We start from the raw sequence: 23,602 nt of genomic DNA on the forward strand, positions 1-23,602 counted from the left end.
TGGTACCTATTTATCTACTTGCACTTTGACGTGCTTTCGAACTGCTAGGTTGGCAGGAGCAGGGACAGAGCAATGGGAGCTCACCCCGTCGCGGGGATTCGAACTGCTGACCTTCCAATCAGCAAGTCCTAGGCTCTGTGGTTTAACCACAGCACCACCCGCGTCCCATTTATACTAAGGTAAGTGCAACAAAAATCCTGTACCCCATTTATTTGAATTCCCTTGAAATTATCTCTCCCTTTTGATAGTTTTTAACTGCATCTTTCATTTTCTCATTAATTGCCAGACAATGGTGGAAAGAATGCAGATCCCCCCCCCCCGGCACAGCACTAATCTTGCCTCTGCCATGAACTCAACAGGTAGCTCTGGGCAAGCCCCCCCCCCCCCGCCAGCTTATTCAATAATACTGGATAAATAGTAATGTTTTTAAGTTCCTCCTGAAAGATAATAATGGGGGAGACAGATGTACCTTACCAGGGAGGTCATTCCACAAAGACGGAACCACCACCTCATTCAAGACTAAAGAGTGGGGAAAGGTTGTCAATCAATTGTTGGGGTGAATGAATAAATGGCTACTAATGTGTATTTAAAAGACAGGCAGTGAAATACAAACAATGAAAGACAGCCTTTAGGAGGCTTTTATATAGGAGAAGCTGTACCCCTGTCTTAGACAACAGTGATAATAGCCCTGTTAGAGCATGGTGCTGATAATGCTAAGGTTACAGGTTCGATCCCTGTATGGGACAGCTGCATATTCCTGCATTGCAGGCGGCTGGACTAGATGATGCTCAGGGTCCCTTCCAACTCTACAATTCTATGATTCTATGTGAGCTCTGTTGATTAATTTCTGGTTGAGCTGAAGGTAACAGGATCTCAAAATGGTAGGAAAAACAATTAAATTGTGTGCATCCACTCACACTTTCACTTGCTTGTTTTACTATAAAATTAAAGGTAATCTGAAGAATGTCTCATTCTCTCTCCCACTCCCCCCTCTATTTATATCCCAAACTAAAGTAACTTGGACATCAGACACTTCTGAGAACTGGAAGCTCCCAATTATGTTTGCAGTTACAAGGCCAGTAACCTCTGAAATCTATGAAATTTATCTTATTTCTCTTCTCTGTCTTTAAGACCATCTATGGTGTAGATCAGAAAGCAGAACAGAAGATCCTTGGCCTGTTAATAGAGAGTGGAAGGAAGTGAATGAGATCAGAATTCTTTTCCGTCACCTTATCCTTGACCTCACAGTAGATGGGACATGAACAGAAATGAACAATTGCTACAGCTCTATAGGAAATATAGGCCTTTGCATGATGTAGCCCTGATTAAACCTGCCATTTTTTTTGATACTTCACACAGTGCACTGCTGATTTTTAAGGCTTAGGACTGAACAGTGACCTTAATATTCATCGCATGCTGATCCCCACTGAACTGTGGGACATTTGCTTAGAACTCGCCCATACAATTCAACTTATTTTATGCCACTATAATTATTTGAAAGAAAAGGGATTCTAATGTATTCTAAGCAATATGACTTGCTAGGGACCTGGGGTGAGGGAACAGAATGGAAGAGAAACTATAATGTATTAAGCTGAAGTTGTGCCTATGTGTCAGAGGCTACCTCAATTCCGACCCTGCAAAACCTGACAGCAGTTTCCCCACCTATTCTGCTTCTAGCTCTCCCTCAAGGTCTTTGTGGGGCATGGTGGTTATGAAGAATTCTCAACTGCTGCTGCTTTTTTGTGGTGGCAAATAATATATAAACTTTAGGCCAGTGATGGTAAACCCATGGTTTGCAGGATGGACACAGTCTCAAATCTGTGTCTGCCCTCTTTTGGGTTTTGGCAGCTCATTTTGCTTTTGAAAAACACCACTTCTGCTTCTGGTAGGACATCATAGTTAGATGGTCTGGAATGCACCTCTATGTTTTTTCTCTCTTCTAAGTACTTCTAACAGTGGTGCCATACCAGAAGGCGATATGGAGCTTGCCAATAGTAAGAAGTAGGGGTGTCCACTGACACAAGATAGTTTAGATTCCACGTTCTTAGAAAAAGAACAGGAGGAGGTTCAAAGTATATTTGAAGGAGTCCAATTCAGTTCACAGTCCAAGTCCAAATCTTAAGTGGAAAAATGAACCACATTCATTATGGGGAGCAAGTGGGGCTGGAATGGCTATAACAATATTTCTTGACAGAATTGTATGAAAATAGCAAGTATATTAGCTGCTCCTGCATGGATAACAACTGTCAAATTACAGACAAATTTGGCCCAGGGATTTTTGTGCTAGGATCCTGTAGATTTGAGGGCCTCCCAATTCCTTTAATTTCTGCCCTATATGAAATCTGCAGGCCCCATCACAACATTGGGTTTGGGTGGAGGCCTTCCACATTACAACACTGAGGTTGAAGGAAAGTTTCCTTCCACTGAGTTTTAACAATAAACAAAACCAAAGCATTTCTTTTCCCAAGAGAATAGTGGAGTGAGAGGCTCTCCATCACAAGGGTGTAATGGGGAGCAAAGATTCTGGAAGCCCTTGATTTGCTACTAAAGCGGGGGTGGCTAACCTTTTTAAACCCAAGGAGTGGCCATGACATTGATTTGCATAGCCAAAGTAGGCACAGACAATCCACACTTGCATGCAAATACATATTCACCACACACATATATACAGGTAGGCAGACATGCATAACAGAAGGGGACAGGTAGGCACACACAGAGCAATAAAAAGGGTCCCAGAGTTTTCACCGACCATAATAGCACAGAGTAGGAGTTTCTCCTCCTGCCCAGCACTTAGCCACCCATCCTCCCTCAAGTGTTTTTGTATCTACCTATCTATTTATATGTGTGGTCAGTTTGTGTGGTGAGTGTGTGTGCACACGGAAGTGTTTGCTGGCCATACTCACTTGGCGATGCACATCAGTGCCACGCAGCCCATGACATGGGTAAACAGTACTTTAATATGGTTTTTGGGCCACTCCATTGGGACCCCTGAAGCCATTTTGTCTGAATTTGCTCAATGTCTCAGTCTGGGGAAGAGCTCTATGGACAAAGGATTGTTCCTCAGCGTGAGGCATCATAGGGTTACCAGTATTGTTTCACTGCAATGGCAGGGAAAACTCAAGGATAAGGGAGGAGGTAGAGGATATCATAGCACTGAGAGGCATTTACTGGGCTGCCTCAAACAGCTGGATGTTTTTTGCTGGCACTGCCTGACGTAATGTGAAACAATGATAACTTTTGGGCACTCAGAATGTGCTTCTGTGTAATTGACTAAACTGTGCAGAAAGGCAGAAGATGCAAAGAAATCCTTTTGGGGAAGAGTTAATGGCAAATGCCTGCTCAGTGAATTATTCTGATCTCTTTAAGAGGCTCCCAGTGAGTCACAAAGTCTTCCTGGCATTTCCCTTCTCCCCAATCAAACATTTAATTTTCTCTATCAGTTAGACTAATTTGTACTAGGCCTAATGGTGTTTCTTAAATGGAAGTGCCAACGGTTCGTCAAAATGCACCTCAAAAGTTATCCAGTTAAAGTATTTCCCCTGTATGATTGTTTTATTAATTATTATCCCCAGTTTCACATCTCTTTCCATTATTCTAATGCAATTTAACCAAGGCCTAATGTTGCTTAAGTAATCTCAAAACCAAAAACACTGCGACACCTCAGAGGAAAAGAGATACCATCAGCTCTTTATCCTGGACTGAAGTCATGAGAGCAAACTCACTCTCCATAAAGTGTGGTAAGAAAGTAAATGATACTGGTTAAAATGATTTAAAACCTATAACCAAAGTTGTAAATTGTTCCCATTGTGTTGTCAATACATATTATTGTGCTTGTTTCGTAACCCCCAAAATGCTGATACGCACTTGAAAAATCATAAATATTTATTTGCAGACTGTTTTCCAAATAGCCAACTGAATCTTTAACACAAAGAGGTGTGGCTAGGACAATCAAGGCCACCATAGTTTGGGACAAGAGTGGCCAAAGCTTCTAAGGCTCAGACCAAGGTAAAGGTTAGGGTTCAGCAACATATACCAGATGGTAAAGGTAAAGGTAATGGTAAAGGGACCCCTGACCATTAGGTCCAGTCGTGGCCGACTCTGGGGTTGCGGCGCTCATCTCGCTTTTTTGGCCAAGGGAGCCAGCGTACAGCTTCCAGGTCATGTGGCCAGCATGACTAAGCCGCTTCCGGCAAACCAGAGCAGCGCACGGAAACACCATTTACCTTCCCGCTGGAGCAGTACCTATTTATCTACTTGCACTTTGATGTGCTTTCGAACTGCTAGGTTGGCAGGAGCAGGGACCAAGCAATGGGAGCTCACCCCATCGCAGGGATTCGAACTGCCGACCTTCTGATTGGCAAGTCCTAGGCTCTGTGGTTTAACCCACAGCGTCACCCACGTCCAAGAGATACATGCAAAAAACATAACATACTAACAATTTCTATCCTTACCAGGCTTGCCTGTGTTTCTCAAAATCTGGTTTCACCTGTTTTTCCATAGTCCCTAATAAGGCAGCTGGTCCTTCCCTCCAACCACTCAACCTACAATGCTTAAGATAGTCCTTACTAATTTGGCCTTCTCAGTCAGACAGTAGCAGCTGCTGCCTTTACTTCCTCACTCAGGTTCCTCTGCTTTCCCCTTCTTTCATCACAGAACACTAGCTTTCCAGGTCATTTAGTCAAACCCCTTGCTCAATACAGGAACTCCAAAAACGGCAATCCCCATTGGGTGACTGAAGACCTAATGCAAGGGGAGGTTTATAATCTTGCTAGGTTATTGGTTCAATTGTCCATTGGTTCCATTGCTGAAATACTCTCACCATATTTTCTTCCAGACCTGCTGCCTTTTCTATCTTCCTTTCTTTAGCCATGCTATCTCAGAAGCCCCTTTCGCTTCCCACCCTAACTTCCAGGGCTCTCTTTTCACTAAGCTTTACAATGTGTTACCTATCATAGGTCCAGTGGTGGCTGACGCTCATTGGGACTGGCAGGATGAAAAGCAGGGGGACAAGCAGTAGGTGATGACAGAGCCAATGGCAGGCACAGCCAACTATTTCTAGCTTTGCTCCCATCCTATTCCTTCCTGAGATATACAAAGGCAACACTGAAACTGAAGAGGAAGAAGCTGGTAGGCAGTACCATCCAGAATGCGGCAGCTAGACTGGTGACTGGGGGCCAAGACCATATAACACCGGTCCTGAAAGACCTACATTGGCTCCCAGTACATTTCCGAGCACAATTCAAAGTGTTGGTGTTGACCTTTAAAGTCCTAAACGGCCTTGGTCCAGTATACCTGAAGGAGAGTCTCCACCCCCATCATTCTGCCCGGACTCTAAGGTCCAGTGCCGAGGGCCTTCTGGCAGTTCCCTCACTGCGAGAAGCAAAGCTACAGGCAACCAGGCAGAGGGCCTTCTCGGTAGTGGCACCCACCCTGTGGAACGCCCTCCCATCAAATGTCAAAGAGATAAACAACTACCTGACATTTAGAAGACATCAGAAGGCAGCCCAGTTCAGGGAAGTTTTTAATGTGTGACATTTTAATGTATTTTTAATCTTTGTTGGAAGCCGGCCAGAGTGGCTGGGAAAACCCAGCCAGATGGGTGGGGTACAAATAAATTATTATTATTATTATTATTATTATTATTATTATTATTATTATTATTATTATTTGGAAGGAAGGCAGACTGAAATTGATGGAGCAGTGCTCCATTTGCCCTAATGGACCAGTCTGCAGTGCATAGGCCCTACCTCACGTCAACAGTATACACTCATTATTCCTAAGGCACTGAAAGGTGTTCTTCTAGCCCAGGTGTTCTCTTTTATTTGTCCCTTCTTCAACTCTTTGTCCCTTTTTCCTTTGCAACGAGGACCCTGCACCTAAATCCACTGTATGTTCTATCTACTTCCCTCAGCTACCTCAGCCCTGAGATTAAGAGTCTCATGCTCTACCAACTGACCTCAGAACCTCCCTTAGCCAACTAGATCTCACTCTGCTTTGACCTTCATTACCACTTCAGGCTTTGGGCTAGTCAGCAAAGCTGTTCTTTGCATGGTGTAAGTTAGTTAACATCCCTTTGTCACTTCAGTATATGCTGCAGTCCCATGCCATTGCCACCTACAGGTTTTAACACTGCAAAGCTGACTACCTATATGAAATCCCGATATGTCCATAAACACTGCCTTTCTTCTCCTTCTCCCTATCTTGGTGGAGGGGTGGAGAGGGAGAGAGAATGCATGAAATGCCATCAGATTTCAAATGGGTTCCCTATCACATTAAGAATTTTGAAATATTCATGTGAGCGTTTGTTAATTCCACCCAGCACAAATTTATCTCCGTTGGTACTTAGAATGCAGCAACTCAACTTTCCCATCAGAAAGACGAAGGATGATTTGAAAAACCCACATGAGAGCAGTCATGGAAAACTGTGCCAAGGGAGCTTTGAAAAACCTCTCTCATAAGAACACTTGCCATTGATGCATCTGCTTGCTAAAAACTGCTCTCTAGTTTCTCATCAGCAACGTTCCTATTGGCCCTCTCTGCATCCATGGCCCTTCTCCCCTTATGACTCAGTCTTCAGTACTGATCATCTAATTATTTTCTCGTTAATTCAAAAATCTCTCTTCCTCAGTCTCTTTCACCTCTAGAGATCTTGCAAACATCTGTTCATCCAGATATGAGGCATTCCACTAGGGTAACCTAACTGGGTGGAAATCCAAAATATCCAGATTAAAAGCTGCTTCCTACATTATATTTCATACTTAACCAGTTCCCAAGTAAACAAAAGGCACACAAACATACCGTCCTTTTTTTCTGAATAGCTCACCCATGTAAAAAGCACAAGTCTTGCCTACAATAACAAAGCAAAGAACATGAGCCATGAACATGAAAGGAATGAGCCTCTTCCTGTGTGTATTTTGCCCAACAGAAAAAGGTACAGTTTTGCACACGTGGGTGCCATTTATCAGTGACCCTGTGCAGAAACATTTTTTAATTGGGAATCTAGGCATCTGCCCAACATCTGTGCATCCAGGTGTGGAACTTGTCACTGGAAGACAATTCCTTCTGGGTGCAAACTGGAAACCTCTAGATTACTTTCCAGACTACACTACACAGGAAGGGGGCCTTTAAACATGCCCCCCATAATGTCATCCTGAAGGTTGCTCAGATGGAAAAGTGACCCCCAATCTCTGTTGTAGGAGCCATCATATGTAAATATCATTATGTGATTCAAGGTTAGGCTGGGTGATCTCCAAATTGGTGATTTTTGACTCTAAGATTTTGGGAATGGGTTTTCCTTCAGCATGACTGGGATTTCTGCCCAAGGCATACCTGGTTAGAGCCCTGAATATGTTAATCATCCTGGCAAAATTACACAAATGTTTCATAGTAATGGAGTCCTTCTAGCTAGAACTTCTTAGAAGGTCACACACGAAGCCCCTGAAGAGGGTCACTTTGCATGCAACTATCTGCCCCCATCACATTTATTTTCTCTGTAGCAGAACAACATTAGAACTGTGATTGGTAAGGAGAACTGGCTGTTTCATATGCAAGAGTCTTGGGACAGGACAGCTTGGGAACATAGCTGTCAACTTTCCCCCTTTTTTGCGAGGAATCCTATTCAGAATAAGGGAATTTCCCTTTAAAAAGGGGGAAAGTTGACAACTATGCCTGGGAATATTAGTAACAGGTGAGAAGTCTTAAAATTATGTCAGAACATGAGCATGTCAAAGTGCAAGTAGATAAATAGGTACCGCTCCGGCAGGAAGGTAAACGGCGTTTCCGTGCACTGCTCTGGTTTGCCAGAAGCAGCTTAGTCATGCTGGCCACATGACCCAGAAGCTACACGCCGGCTCCCTCGGCCAATAAAGCGAGCTGAGCGCCGCAACCCCAGAGTCAGCCACAATTGGACCTAATGGTCAGGGATCCCTTTATTTTTACAGAGCAAGATATGCCTTTTGCTTGTTTTTAATGAATTTTGTAGAAATTAATGTTAACAAAACCAAATAAAGTACAGCCTAATTTAAACTGAGTGGGCCCGGAGACATCCACACTATTCAGCACAGCAGATAGGCAGGCATAGTCTATGTGACTCATAGTGACTTACTGTACAGCCTTAATGCCAAGACAAATGATTGCTTAGTATGGGGTGTACTGATGCCTGAAGTGAGGAAGACATTACAAAAATCTTAATCTGGCTTTGCAGAAGATACGCTAAGGCACACGTCTAAGGGCAGGGTATAAACAGACATGAATTCAGATAATAAAGAATTCTGGATAATCAAAGCCTGGACAATGGTGATTCTATGTTGAATTTATCTCTTTTGTTGTACTCAGAAGGAAGATTGTACCAATCTGTTAGGGCAGTCAGTAATCTACCGTCTTTGAAAATACATTCAACCCCTTAGATCTTTCTGTATGCACAAAGTCTGCCGTTGTCTGAATTTTCTATTTTCCATTCATTACCCAATGCTCATCTTTATGAAGGCTCAGTTCAGAAACAATGACAAACCATGGCTTGCATAATATTATTGTTTATTGTAACCCAAACCATGATTTGAGTTTCAAAAATGTATAATCATGGCATGGAGCTGCTTCTATACTTCCACATCACAGTTTCTGATTCTGGTTTGCAAGCCAATCTTAAACTGTGCTTTGTCAATTCAGACATCCCACCAAACCATGTTGTGTCAGGATGTGTGAACTGAGCCACTGTGGATTAAATGAAAACTTTTAAAACTTCACAGTCAAAATAACCATTGTTCAGAAAGACTCGTGAGCAAGCACACAAGCATTTCTGCAAGGCGTAATTTAAATCAAACCCTATGAATGATGCTTACAGCTGAAGTGCTGATTATTTCTTGCCTAGCTGTCTGACAGAGCTGCACAAAGCTCTGACGAATGCACACAGAAGAGTGAATACAAATAGAGGCTGTAGCCAGAATGAGGCATATTCATTTTGACATAATGAGGCACAACCATTATGAAGGCAGTGCAAAAGAAAACTCAGCAAAGCAAATATATAATTCTGCTGGATGTTGTAAACCCAAAACCCAACAAGACAAGGACAAGAGAAAGCAGGGCTATAACAGCAGAACTCTTCAGTCAGAACTTTACTCAAGCTTACTTCAGTGGTTGGGATAGCCCATTTATTCCTCCACACTGGGCTTACATTTAGCAACAGTTTTGTGTGGATATGGAAAAAGCCATATTAAAATATAAAGGTATTTCCAAACATGACTGGGGGAAATAGGACCAGTGATTCTGTCAGAACATAGTATTTGTAGTTCCACAAATTTGAATGAGATTCACTTGGACAATGTGAAGTTAGGGGGCCTCTCAGAGCCTTTGAAATGCACCTGGAAGTTCTTCAGAGAATGCATACCTTAAGAAGAAGCAGAAGGTCTAAAAAATATAACCTAATACCAAAGCACAGGCATGGCAATTCTGAACCCTGACCACAGGCACCACCTGATACCTTCATGTACCTACCAGGGTCCACTGGTGCTGATGCCTGCTTTGGCACTCCTGCCTGCCCACTTTCTCTGATGGCAGCTGGGTTTGGGAAGCTGCCTGCCATGAGAAATTCGCCACTGAGCTCTAGAGAACCCAATGGAGTGTTGTGCCAAGTCATTGTGGGAACTTAACAGAATGGTCAGTTTTGCAGGATGAGCTGCCACCTGGTTGCCCATGTTCAGAGAGCCACAGATGGGGGTAGGGCAAACCCACCAAAAGGGGGTGCAGCAGGTAACACCTTGCCAGGAGGGACGGAGGCTCAAACCTGGCACCTCCTTGACCATAGAGTGAACATGATCAGATTTCTATGAAAACAATGTGTTGTATATTTCAGGTGGAGTATTACTTTATCCACGTTTTTTGCCTGTTATTACAATGAGATTTTAAGAAGCCTCAATAGTTGGCAACATCTAAGTAGATACGACAGCTACAAATCTATTCTGTAGCTTAGTGCTAAGGTGTGAAAATGGACAAGAGCCGAACTGCATTCAAAATCTGGCTTCCTAAATTTATAATTGCAAGAAGTTAATGAAGATGGTGAGTGTCTTCTTTCTGAAGATACCCATAAAACTAGAAGTGACCAACAGTGAGTTCAGTATTGCATTTATGCCCCTTGGTTCTATGCTTTCTCCAATGGGTTCCCAAAGTGAAATCCAACCTCTCTACGGAAGGAAGTCCTGTTACCAATATTCATGTGCATCTTCATTTGCAGTTGTATGCCCTACACTGACTGTGTTGTTGTTTTTAGAGATCATCAGAAGACTCCCTGCTGCAACCTACCCCCCCTACCCCCCCTTTACTTTCTCTAGGGAAGTCATATCTGGAATTTGAAGTGAGCCTTGTGTGGCCCACTCTCCACCATTTACTTAATTTGTTGGTCCCTCCATGTTATTCCAAAGTGGATGTTATTTAGCCAAGCTACTTCTTTTGTTTTCTTCAAACACCCAGGTAGGTTATTACTTTTTTTTTTTTTTGAAAAAGCTGGTAGGACAGAATATGATCCACATCAGCTCTAAAGCATTTGCTGTATTAAGACAGCATACTGGGTGACATCAACTACGAAGTCTGGACCAGAATGACTTAAAACAAATCATTTCATTCTAGAAAAAAGGAAAAGGAACCCTGTCTCTGAATATGACTATATGCAGCTGTTATGATCTGCTTCCCAGATGTGTAATATCAGCCAGCTTCAGGGTTACTGACCTCTGCAATGCAGCCCCAGTTCTAACGTAATCGCACTGCTTCTGTCTCCCCTCCCCTCACTTTTTACAGAAACTCCTGAAATAAAGCCACACATGACAACACACAATTTCATGCCTAACCTCATGTCTCTTCCAGTAAAAAGATGGGCGTATCACAGATTCCACCCACCCACACAATTTACCTTTGTGAGAATACGTCTCTGTAAGGGCTCCCATGTTGAAGGGCAATTCCATAGCCTCGATCCGCAATAGTGTTTCCAATAGTGTAGAAGGAACAATCTGGATCATTCAGAGCAACATATTCCAACACTGCTGCATCCCACACAAAGGCATAGTTTCCATATTTGACCTGGTTGAGGGAGAAGAAAAAGGAAAGCAAATGCTGAAATTTCACTTCTAGTGCTCCAAGAAAAGGTAAAAATGATACCCTCTGAAAGCTGATCAGGCTGAGCGAGGGCAGATATTCTCCACCACCATTTTCAGTGTAAAAAAAGATGAATAGATACCCCTGTCAGAAGTTCCCTGCAATACAGAAGCATATTTATTTATTTGCCTAACTTACACCCCACTTTTTTTCCATGATGGAACTCAAGATTATGCATGTAGGGATTCCACAGAAGAGGTCTCCCATCCTGGCACTGACCAGATCTAAATCTGCTTCTGCTTCAGGAAGGTTGCTGTACCTTGTGCCTTCAAACCATGGTTTGGGGCAATATTAAGAAACACTACTATTGTCGTAGGTCCTTGGATGTAGCTTCCAGTACTTATTTATTATTAAATACATATATTTAGCCAGTCCATCATTAAATGATTCCAAGGTGGGTGACAACATGGTAAAAAACAATTTTTTGTTGTTGTAGCTCCCAATTGCAATGGCAGCTAACATCCCATAAATGAAGAAGCAAACAAATAGGTTTTCTGCACCAAAAATGTCAGCAATAGACATATGTGCAGGGAGAGGGAATTCCACAACCAGGACACCACTGAGAAGGCTTTGCCACCCAATGTATTTTCCCAGTGGTGGGACAATGAGAAGGGACTCAACCCCTGATTTAAGGATCTGGGAAAGCTAGTGTTTCTTTAAATACTGGGCCCCAAGTCATTTAGCATACCACTCAGCTGTTCTGCTTTGAGCAGGCTATCCCAGATTTACAGAAGCCATCTCAGCTTCTGGTTGGATCCTGGGATAACCTGTTTTGGCTCCTGCAAGAGCATGGTTCCCAAAGATGCCTATGGGGGGGGGGACTATGCTCCTGCAAGAGCCCTGAAAGGCGTGCATCTTGATTTTCCTCTGTGGTATGTCGGAGGGTATGATTTATTATGCCTTCTGTTTAGGGCCTCCAACTGTGGCTTTCACTGACAAGCCTGGGAAAGCATACATGACAATGATACCCAAGATTTATCACACTCTAGACATGATGGGAGTATCTGCCTGATACCAAGTAAGACCATTAGTCCATCTAGTTCTGTATTGGCTGTACTGACTGCCAGTGGATCCCCAGGGTTCTCTGCCGGGGGATGCTGGGGATTGAACCAGAGACCTTCTGCTTGCAGAACAGATGCTCTGAGCTATGCAGGGGTAGAGGCCAACCTCACACAGAACTTCCAGTTTTGGTAGGAGCTCTGTGTCCTTAGTTCTGCCCTTAGACTAAAAATGAAAATTCCTATTGAAAAGCAATGGAAGAATGAGAAATGAGCTGATTGTCAACTCTGTACCATCTCCCCACATTGTCCCTGTACCTGCTATTCCCCAGCGGCGTACATATAAGTTCTGCTCTTCCATTAAGTGATTCCACCAGTCAGTCAAGCATCGAGAGCACCAGCTTGATTTTCTACACACCGCCTGTTCTCTGGCTGCCTGGAGAAGTCATGTTTCTTTCTCTCCCTAGTCCCACACAGCACTTTCTCCTCAATACCTCCAACCAATTACGCTGTCCCCAAAGGAAACAAGCTCATTAAATGTACAAAGTCAACATGGAATAAATATGTAACAGCTAAGTATAAAAGAAACAATACAAAACAGGCTGTCTGGGGCCAGGCAAACCAAAAGGGAATGGGGGGGGGAGTACTCATACACAGACTAAATAGAATAATAAATCACATGGTATCATTATATCATGCTTGACGATATAGATATTTGCAAAATCTGTTTACATACAGGAGTTACTGAAGTGCTTCTTCAGACCAGTTCCTCATTTCTAAGATGTAACACACAGGAGACACTTTTGTTTGGGATGTGTTACTCTCCACCCCACCCCCAAGAGCAACACATCTTTTCTTAAATAAACAAAGCAAGCCTGGAGAGAAACTGTATTTTCTGCATGTCCTTTTAGAGCTGAAGAAGTGTTTCTGAGAGAAAATTTAGAAGCAGAAATAAGGAGAGCTGTAAAGACTCATAACAAGCTTAACTCTGACACTAACATGGCCCAGTCAGGTGGAGTAGGTACTTCTCTGTGGTGGCACCCTGACTGTGGAATCCCCTCCCCATAATGCTGTGTTTGTCCTGCACATCATTATCTTTTTGACATCAGTTGGGGGGGGGGAGTCCAGTAGCACCTTATAGACCAACTAAGCTTGTTCTGGGTATAAGCTTCCGTGTGTATTCGTGTGTGATTGGCTCAATGGGTATGGTAAATGGGTCTTAGAATTAAGAACCCTCTACAATCCACTTATCCCACTGATTTTGCAAAGAAACTATGACACACTTTCTCCAAGAAGCTACTGTTTACCATCACCCACCTGCTACTACCCTTCTGAGAAATACCCCACCCCACCCTCCCACTACGTAGAAGGGTCTGGTGAGTTCTGCTTCAGTGTATCTGAAGAAGTGTGCATGAATATGAAAGCTTATACCAGAACAAACTTAGTTGGTCTATAAGGTGCTACTGAACAATTTTTAATTTTTAAATTATTTTTATTTTGACTGCGTCAGACCAACACGGCTACCTACCTGAATTTTTGACATCAACTGAAGATGCACTTGTTTGTCAAGGCCTTTGCAGCATCGTGGTTGAGGGTTTGATGTCTTGGCACTCCTCAATACTAGAAATTGTTTTAACTGCTATTATTTTGTTTTAAAATATTTGTATTGGTTTATATAATAACCTATACCCATATTTTGGAAAGTGTTTTGTCCATTTACTATGCTTTCGGACACCTCTTAAGCTATCATCACCACATTTTGCATTATGGTTTATGAGATCAAGTAGCAGGTTTTCAGCTATGTTTGGATACAACTGGACATCATTTGGAATCAAAAGACAGCATATAGAACCTTTCAAAATTGCACTGCTTTTTTGGTTGCTTAGAATTCCTAAGCAATGCTTGGTACGAGACGGCTAGTTGATTATCCTTTTGACCATGTTCTATGCTACCCTGGGGTCCTTAGTGAAAAGGGTGGACTAGAAATACAGCCAATCAGTCAATAACTGTTTATGGATTTTGGAAGATGGCGGTCTTATACTTTGCTGTCCTGGACAAAGGATTTAGACGCAGCCTCTGCCCTTTTTTCTTACCTGGTTTCCCCACAACTGTTGGCTTTGATCTCTAGCATGGCAATTCAGAATCAGAACAGGAGCCATGAGCTAGCAGCCCGTGGTTCCAACGTCACCTCATTTTTGGCCTTATGCAAATTATTGCCTCTTATCCTCAAACCCCACTTGCAATGGGCAGACAACAGAGCCGGCCTGTATCTTAAAGGATTATGACAAGAATTATTGGGATGCAGTGTATGAGTGCTCCGAGTATGTTTAGCAAGAGCATGGTGCAAATACTTTGTAGCATTATGGTCTCAATCATACTGGCCATTTTTTTTATTAAAAAAAACAGTGTACAGTGGTACCTCGGGTTACATACACTTCAGGTTACATACGCTTCAGGTTACAGACTCTGCTAACCCAGAAATAATGCTTCAGGTTAAGAACTTTGCTTCAGGATGAGTACAGAAATCGTGCTCCGGTGGTGCGGCGGCAGCAGCAGGCCCCATTAGCTAAAGTGGTGCCTCAGGTTAAGAACAGTTTCAGGTTAAGAACAGACCTCCAGAACGAATTAAGTACTTAACCCGAGGTACCACTGAATGTACATTGTTGAGACTGAAACTATGATGAAAGGGGCAGCTGGACCTGCAGCTGGTGAAAACCATTCTATTGGAAACACTGGCTGCTGCTACCCAATGCCTGAAGCTGTTCTTTATACCTGTCCTTGTCTACTGGTAAAAACCATTGCCCAGACTTCAGCTAGCAAATTAATATACTTCTAACCCCTCTATGCTGATGAACTACAGCTCCAAGGATCTCTGACCATTGGCCATGCTAGCTGGGGCTGGTGGGAGTTGGGAGTCCAACAGCATCTGGTGGGCCCCAGGTTCCCTGCACATCATTGAGATATTGCTATTGGCCTGGTTGCTCTGATGTCATGGAGGGACAAGGCAGCCTTGAGTAGCCACACATAGAAGACTGGGAAGCAAAGAGTTTAAATTCCAAGTCTGTGATCAAGTTTTGTTAAATTATACTGCGGATAGATCTGAATGAAATATATTCAACTGAATGAAACCCAGATTATTCTTGCTACCTATAGCATTTTTATAACTGTGTCTCAGTAAAATGGGCTGGAGTAGATGAACTTTAAGTTCCCTTTTAGTCAGCCCTGTTATTGTATGACCTAGCAACTGCATGTGAAAAGGAAACCTGCTAAAGATGGAACTCAATCATTCTAATATCACTCACTGCTCATGGCAGATTTGTATTCCTGAATTCTACATTTCCACATCATTATATTGCCATTTCATGTGGAGATAATGGCATTTCAGGGTGGCAGCAAATTGGAATGTGGAGCACACGCTACCTCCCGAGCACACAGGAGCAGCAAAGCGAGATCGGCATGAAGGAAGCATATTGTCATTCAGCAGGAATCATGACTTTGTAGTCAATCAGGATGGAAAGCATTAGCACTACAAACCATACCCTTTGTCTCTCCACCACACTTTGCTAGCATTAACACATTTACCACCAGGGAGAGGCTGAAAAAACGGGGGTGGGGGTGGAGGGTGGAGGGTGGAATGGAAAGTCTGAGAATATGATGAAAATCTCCCATTCCGTATCACAAACCGAACGAGTGAGTGCATGAGTTCATAAAGGCCATCTCTGCTTTTCCAGTTCACTGGACATAAGAGAAGACAGTACAGTGATTATCTAGCCAAATTAATTGACTCCCCGTTGTTGTTGTTTGTCTCAGACAACTCGGCAGGAGTTGCCATTATAATGGGATCTATTTTGCATTATTTGCATCCCACGGAAATGTCTAAGCACGCCACTAGTGATACATCAGAATGTCCACAATGAGTGGGTGTCAATGACATGTTCTAGGACTCCCCTACACTTAAGAAACATAGCTGCCACACACAGAGCCAGGCTGATTCTACTTAGAGCAGGGATAGGGAACCTGTAGCTCTCTAGATGTTGCTGAACACTTCCCATCATTGCTGACCACTGGCCAGGGAATGTCACCACCATCTGGAGGCCACAGATTCCCCATCCCAGACTTCTGCTGGAGCTGTTCCAAGAACAAAGGCTCTGCACTAGATTTGGGGAGTATGAAATGCATGACTATTTATTTATACATTTGCTTACCTGCCCATTACAATAAAATAAGTCAAACAAGTACAGTGGTACCTCTGGTTGCGAATGGGATCCATTCCGGAGGCCCGTTTGCAACATGAAAAGCCCACAACCTGAAGCGCCATATCTGCTTCAGAAGTAACCAGAAGTAACCCTTTCCGGTACTTCCGGGTCACCGTGGGACACAACCTGAAAAAACATATCATGAAGCTAACGTAACATGAGGTATGACTGTAAATCAATTCCAAAATCCGACTATATAAGCTTATATAAAACTTGACATGAGTTTATTTTAGAAGTGGTGACAACATTCCTATGGTTTTTTCACTAGCTTCTGCCACTGCTCCCTTGGGTGGTCAACAGCCCAAGCCAATTCCCAGTGCTTATTTAGCAGTTCAGATGTGCTGTGCAATACTGTTCCATTTTTACCCATTCATACAGCTTAGTTCACCAGAGTAAACAGCTTGGAGACATGGGTTTAATAGTCAACCTGCCAAGGATATGAATGCACAGAGCCGCATGATACTGAGTCTGACCAGCTCGCTCAGTGCTGTCATTTCATTAGCCCATGAAGCCCGGCATTGCCTGCTTTTACCAGCAGGATTGTCAAAAGGGCTGTTTCCCAGGCTTGCTGCTTGAGACCTTTTGACACTGGAACTAAACCTGGGACTACTCTGCTTGCAAAACATGTGATCTATGTGTCAGTATTTTCATCCCTCCCATTGCAAAGATCACCAGATCATGTCTCTTTTACTCTCTGTCTCAGAGAAAGGAGGGAGTGGAAACCACTCTTCCAGACTTCCGTCCCTAGCATTGTGCCTGTTTTCTTTTGATCTGTCTAGAGACAGGAAGGCAGTATGAGAGAGCTGACTCTCCCGTACATGTTTGTTATGTTCTTTTATTTGTTTAATCAGTAGGGGGGGAAATTAGGTAAGCAACAAAACCTCCACAGTTTTGTTCCCGTTACTCTGCTGCTTTTGAGGTGCTCACAATAGCAACTGTGAGTCCACTGCAGCAGGACCTGTTCCAGAGGAACACTGTGCTCTGCTGTTCCTGCATTCCTGTGATCAGAAGGTCAAAGAAGGTAGGCACTGAAGACATGGGCTGTACATGGGTGTACAGTCCTATGATGGAGCTCTGCCCCTTCTTAAGAACACAAGAAGAGCCTGCTGGATCAGGCCAGTGGCCCACCCAGTCCAGCATCCTATTCTCACGGTGGCCAACCTGATACTTGTGGGAAAAGGTCAAGTAGGACCCGATCACAACAGCACTCTCCCCTCCTGCAGTTTTCAGCAACTGGTATTCAGAAGCATTGTTGCCACCTACCGCGGAGGCACAACATAGCCATCGTGCCTAGCCTTATCCTCCATGATTCCAAGCTATTCACTTGGATGAACTAAGGGCCACTCTGTTTATTCGTCGCGGGTGCATGAAAGAGAGGTTTTTCATAGCTTTAAACCGTTCCATGAAGAAAAAAGTCACAGCGCTCCTATTCCACCACTTTGTGTTTTGCAACAGCGTTTACTGCTGTTAAGAAGAGCAGTGGTGCTTCAGGGATGCTGTTAGATTAGACAGGCAGATCAGAGAGATACATTTTGCAGGCAGAAATATAGAATGACATACTCTTTTACCTTGGCTCACAGCTGCAGGCCAGGCAGGCACATGAGTGAATGCCGGAGAGAGAGAGAAAATGCTCTCCCTCCATACAAACACCAGCTTTACCCAGTGCTGGAGTTTGCCTCTGATCAGGTCTTTATGTGTCAGTTTTACTTACCTGATTCTAGATGTCAGCAGCTTCCAGCCATGAAACATTTGTATGCAGCAACCCCTCCCTTTTCTAAGCATTCCAGAAAGAATTCGGGAACACATTCTTAAACAGTAGTTGTGTTAGTTGGTTGCAGCAGCAACAGCAGCAGCTAGCCCTGTGGCATGAGCTTTCTTTGGCAAAAAGCACACTTCTTCATCAGATGCATAACGTCAACAGTGAATGTACTGAATGTCTATATGCACATAGATTTATGGTATAGTTTTCAACTAAATCATACTCAGATTAGAACCATTGAAATTAATTAACCAAAGTTTGCTATCCTGCTGGGGTAGCTCAGTCAGTAGAGCAAGAGACTCGTAAACTGAGGCCCATGGGTTTGAGCCCCACATTGGGCAAAATATTAGCAGGGGGTTGGACTAGATGACCCTCATGGTCACTTCCAACTCTACAGTTCTATGATCTCCATTAATGCTAATGGGTCTACTCTGAGTAGGACTAGCACTGAGTACTATCTGTGATAGTTATATGTAGCCTGCTGTTCCACACAGAGTTGAAAAGCTCCCAAGGCGGTTTTTACAGAATTAGACTTTCGCCTGGATGAGAAACCAACAGAGACTTGTGGTGCAATTTATTTAACAACATAGGAAATGAAAGTAACCACAAGAAGTCTTAGTTCCAACTAAGAGACAATAACATCAAGAGACAGTATTTAACTTCATAATTACCAGTTACTACAAAATGATGGTATAAAAGCTGATGTGCAGAGGGAAATTTAGCCCTTATCTAGCTGTGGTGCTGAGGAAAATCCCTATTTGCTATGGGGAGGGGGAGCCTTAACTGATGTAAACACTGCCAGGTTTGCACCAAAGTAACTGGACACAATCTAGCACAGAATTAGGCATTCTTATGTCTTTTGAATTCAATGAGGTTATAGAAACATAACTTTGTACTGGACTGTGGCCATTGCTGATTTAGATGTTAAGATTCTATTAAACAAATAACCCAAGATTGCATCGACCTCCCTGGTCTGACATCTTCAGCGTTATCTGAGTGTACTTCAAAAGAGTTTCAAAATTCTGTACAGATCCTTTTTTCTTCCTTGAAAGCAGCCCCATGTGTCAACTTGCTTTCCCCACATAGATCGCTCTCCTCTTAAGTCTTGAGACTCACTCCCAGTCCCTTCAAAGGAACTCTTCAAAGCTGCTGGGGTCTTGAACAGAAGAGCAATGGGGCAAACTTGATTTGTGCAGTTGTGAATTGCCAGAACTTTTTCCCCTTCAAGCTAGAGCCTCATTTCCATTTTAAAAAAACACACACCTTAGTTCAGTTTTAATGTTTTGCTGTAGGAACTTAGGAAGCTTCCTTATACTGAGCCAAACCATTGGTCTATCTAGCTCAGTGTGGTCTACAATGATTGGCAGTGGCTCTCCAGGGTTTCAGGCAGGAGACACCCCCCACCCCAACCCTAACAGGAGATGCTGGGGACTGAAACTGCGACCTTCTGCATACAAGGCCTGAGGTATGGCATTTCCCCTAAACAGTGATGAATGAGCTGCAAACTCTTGTTCAGTTTCAGTTTAGTGTCCGGAAGTACTTGTGGCCTTCAGAAGTTTCCCAGAGCTATTCAAACCTCAGGCAGCTATTCAAACCTCAGTCTTTCAGCAGTGGCTGGTAGGCAGGGATGTCATTGCACACCTGGTCTTCCAGCAGTGCCATTGTTGTGCTTACCAGGTGTGTGTGTGGGGGGGACTTCCCACTGCTTCCCTCCTCTCAGTACGTGCAGCAACACTGCTGATAGGAAGCCAGTGGTGCCTCCTCACTGCTCACTTCTGCTGCCTGTTTTTCTGGCCTTCAGAAGGAGGACTCAAGCTATCAGGGCAGTGGGTTGCAATTTCATAGGAACTTCTGATGGCTTCTACACTAGAGCTTAACATTTTATTTATTCTGTTTATTAGATTTATGTCCCCCTATATCTCTCTGTAGCTAAGTGGCTCGTGTGTTTTCTTTTAAATGCACTAAATAAAAAAAGCTCCCAAACCTCACAGAAATAGAATTTTGATAAACATTCCACACATGCATATTCTTGCAAGGAGGTTAAGGTCCAGTCTCCCCGAAGCTGCTGGTCTGCTAGCCAGTGATGGAGCTAGGCTGTTCCTTCCAAATGAGACCACTTCAACTATTTGTCCATCTAGCTCAGTAAATATTATCTGCTCTACCTGGCAGTAGCTCTCCAAGCTCTCAGACAGAGGTCTTTCTGACTGCCTGCTGCCTGATCCTTTCAACAGGAGATACCAGAGATTAAACCTGTGACATTCAGACTCTCCAGGGTTTCAGGCAAAGGGCATTCCCAGGCTTACCTGTAGATCCGCTTTGCATGCAAAAAGTCCCTGGTTTAATTCTTGGCACCTTCAGGTAAGGCTGTGAATGTCCTCTGTCTTAAACCTTAGAGAGCCACTGCTGGTCAGTGCAGACAATATTGAGTTAGATGGACCAATGGATCTGATATGGTAAAAGGCAGCTTCCTATGTTCCTAGCACATTGTGTGACCTCTTCCTATGGCCAGAGCACTCAATAACTATAATATGGTATTGTTGTGAGGTGGCAATAGGGCATGACTGAAATAACTCGTTGGGAACCAGATGTCACCTGTACAGGCCAAGACCTGTTCCCCAGTTCAGTAAGCATCTCCCAGACCCTGATCCTAGAAAGCAACTATTGACAAAAAGGCTGTGGATCACTGACCGAGCATCTGCTTTGCATGCAAAAGATACCAAGTTCAATTCCTGGCTTCTCCAGCTAGGGCTAGGATAGTCCCCTGCCTGAAACTTTGGTGATCCACAGCCGGTCAATGTGGCTAGGTGGACCCAGGGTCTGGCTTAGTATAAGGCAGCTTCCTCTGTCCTGTCCTTTTCAGTGCACAGTGGCTTAAATCTGATAGCTTTGTGAGGCCTTTGGTATCACGGTGTCTGTATGGAGATATCTCAAAACCAGTCGTTAAGATGCTGCGTTGGAATGTCTGTTTCTATCTCTGGCTGTAAACCAGAGGCAAAACAAGTATCTCAACAATAGATAATATGGCTTCCTGGAATTGAGCCTTCTTCTATCAAACATACCCTTAGTGATGGATGTTGGGATCAGAATGTATTGTATTATGCCATCAGTTACATGACGCCTGCTCTATACCAATTTCAGCATGCTTTATCTATCAAACCTGGCGAAATTTATATCCAAGCAGATGTTTATTACACCATGTGACACATTTTATATCCATTATGTGATCTATGTTCTTCATTTTGGCAGGCTGTGCCATACATCTTTTCTGTAAGCGCTTTTATTTGTTCTTATATATGTTTTGCCATATTTTATGTCCCAATAGGTCCCCAGTTTTGCCTTACAGCTCACTCAAGAAGAAAGGCCACGCGTAAAAATTCTTATGGCCCAATTCCCTTTTTGGTGCATGTGAAGGTATAATGCCATCCTACCTGCTGACACTTGATTTCAGTTGGGAAAAGACTTGCTAGTCTGCTCAGTTCTATAACTTCCATCTCAATGAACTTGTTTGATTTAGGAAACAGAAACCAGAACAGATGTAAGCAATGGACGGTAGTGTGGCATGTTCAGAAGAAGGTGGAACTGTTCATCAAGTTCTTTTTTCCTTTATGGGGCACATTCACTCTCACATAAATCTTTTGGCATTTCAGCTGTGATCCTAGATGAAGGTGGGAAAACTTTTCAGCCTCAGGGTCTCCTTTTTTCTGGGTAAAGTTCCAAAGGCTGTGGTGGGTGTAGCTGGAAGCAAAAGTGGGTGGAGCGCTGAATGCAAATGTTTAACCTTTGTACAGTAGGCTGGTTTCTGCGCACACTCAACACATCCTTCTCTATCTTCTATCCAGACAAGCAAGAACATTATCAGGGTTCAAGGACAGAATTCCAGCCAGGCAAAAACTGTTGGAGAGCAAAGCAAGACCAATGAGGAATGTGGTGTGGGAGACTTCCAAGAGCGAGACAGAAAGGCCTGGAAGGCTGTATTTGCTGCCTCTGGTCCTGAGGTTCCCCTCACTTGTCTTGGATACTCAGATATCAGATGTTACCAAGAATAACGTACATTACGTTAGTCTAACCTGCAGGTTGTGGTTGCCATAATCAAGACACCATACCCACCGAGACTGACACTGGGGGACCCCACATACACATCATCTCAGGATCCTTCATAGTTATCTCCACACTTCAAAGGCAGAGTGGACAATGGATCCTGAGCCATTTGGCAGCCTGAGGCCTCCCTTCAATCAGCGCTGCTCTAGAACTGGATACCAGCAATGGCACCTTCTCCAAAGGAGATCAGAGCCCTCTAAAGCCCCACAAGTAAGTGAGGCAGCAGGAGCCTAGTTACTGTTGCATATCCATAAGGAAAGCTCTTAGCTCACATCCTGCTTATACAGCCAGTGCTCCTGCTCACACAGGTCTCTGGCCTAGAACCTGCCCTGTTGCCTGTATCTTAACAGAATCCTTCCCAGCCCCCCTGGTGCAATGTGGAGGGGGCTTTCCCCACACAAGCAACACATAGCTTCCCACTAGCAATCTGGCTTCTGGCCTCATATAAGTATGAGAGACTGTGTGTATATGAGAAAACTGTGGCGCTGTGCATTATTTTTATTCATGTGTACAACATACTTACAAATACAACTGCAAAGACATTCCATCTTACGGACACAGTCGTGAACAGCCCAGGCCCACTAATTTATGTCCAGGCCAAAGCCCCTTGGTAGCAGTACAGAGGCTTGTATTATACAGAGGCTTATCTGTTGCTTGTATTATGGATGCATTGTATTTTGTAGTCTTCTTGATATATTGCCAGTTATTTATGTGCCACTCCATGCTATACTCCATAGAATACACACAGTATGTTTGCTTTGATTAAAAAGCATTCCTGGGGGGATAGGGAGGAACTTACATACACCAATCAACCATCCCGTAGTAGGAAAGTAGAAGCTGAAGAAGCAATAAACTATTCCCTCCCACCAATGCTTTGGCATCAAGCTGAGAAAGGCCTGATGTTAATCTCGACCTCCTTCTTCTGCAGGCTGTGAAGGAAATAAAGTGTGATTGCAGCCCAGATAAGATACTCTCAGACACACTTTTTCAGACATTCCCCCCACTATATATCAACTATTAGAAGGAAATTGATTTATAAAGCCACCACATTTTTGAAGTAGAAATCCATGCAATCTATTGCAATTTCTTTAGTAAAAGTATTAAATATGTTGGGACCACATTCCACAGGATGGTTTAGGGGCCTGCTCCCCCCCCCCCATCATCAGCCATGCACATGCTGATAACTGCAGACTGGCCTTTACTTACAACAGGGGGCCAAAGGTTTACTCCTACTTAGTAATCTGCCCCACCTTCTCTTCTGTTGAGTCATGGTTTGCAAATTACTCCAGGCTTTAAAAGACTGGTCAAACAGAGGGAAGACCTCTATTGATCTCTAGGAGTGTGTGTGTATG

General features: G+C 43.5%; 1 protein-coding gene across 7 annotated transcripts in view; it reads right to left on the reverse strand.

Moving 5' to 3' along the window:
• GRID2 (glutamate ionotropic receptor delta type subunit 2) overlaps positions 1-23,602 on the reverse strand; it is an 849,518-nt gene that overhangs the window by 88,907 nt on the left and 737,009 nt on the right. For all 7 annotated transcript variants that reach the window (XR_014011362.1, XR_014011363.1, XR_014011364.1 and 4 more), the window contains exon 14: positions 10,898-11,064. Coding sequence is in view for 4 of the 7 variants with exons in the window: in XM_081206978.1 (XP_081063104.1) it covers positions 10,898-11,064 (167 nt within the window). In the remaining 3 variants the exon portion in view is untranslated. The remainder of the gene's footprint in view (positions 1-10,897; positions 11,065-23,602) is intronic.

Source organism: Podarcis bocagei (assembly GCF_964188305.1).
Source record: "Podarcis bocagei genome assembly, chromosome: 9".
NCBI classification, from domain to species: Eukaryota; Metazoa; Chordata; class Lepidosauria; order Squamata; family Lacertidae; genus Podarcis; species Podarcis bocagei.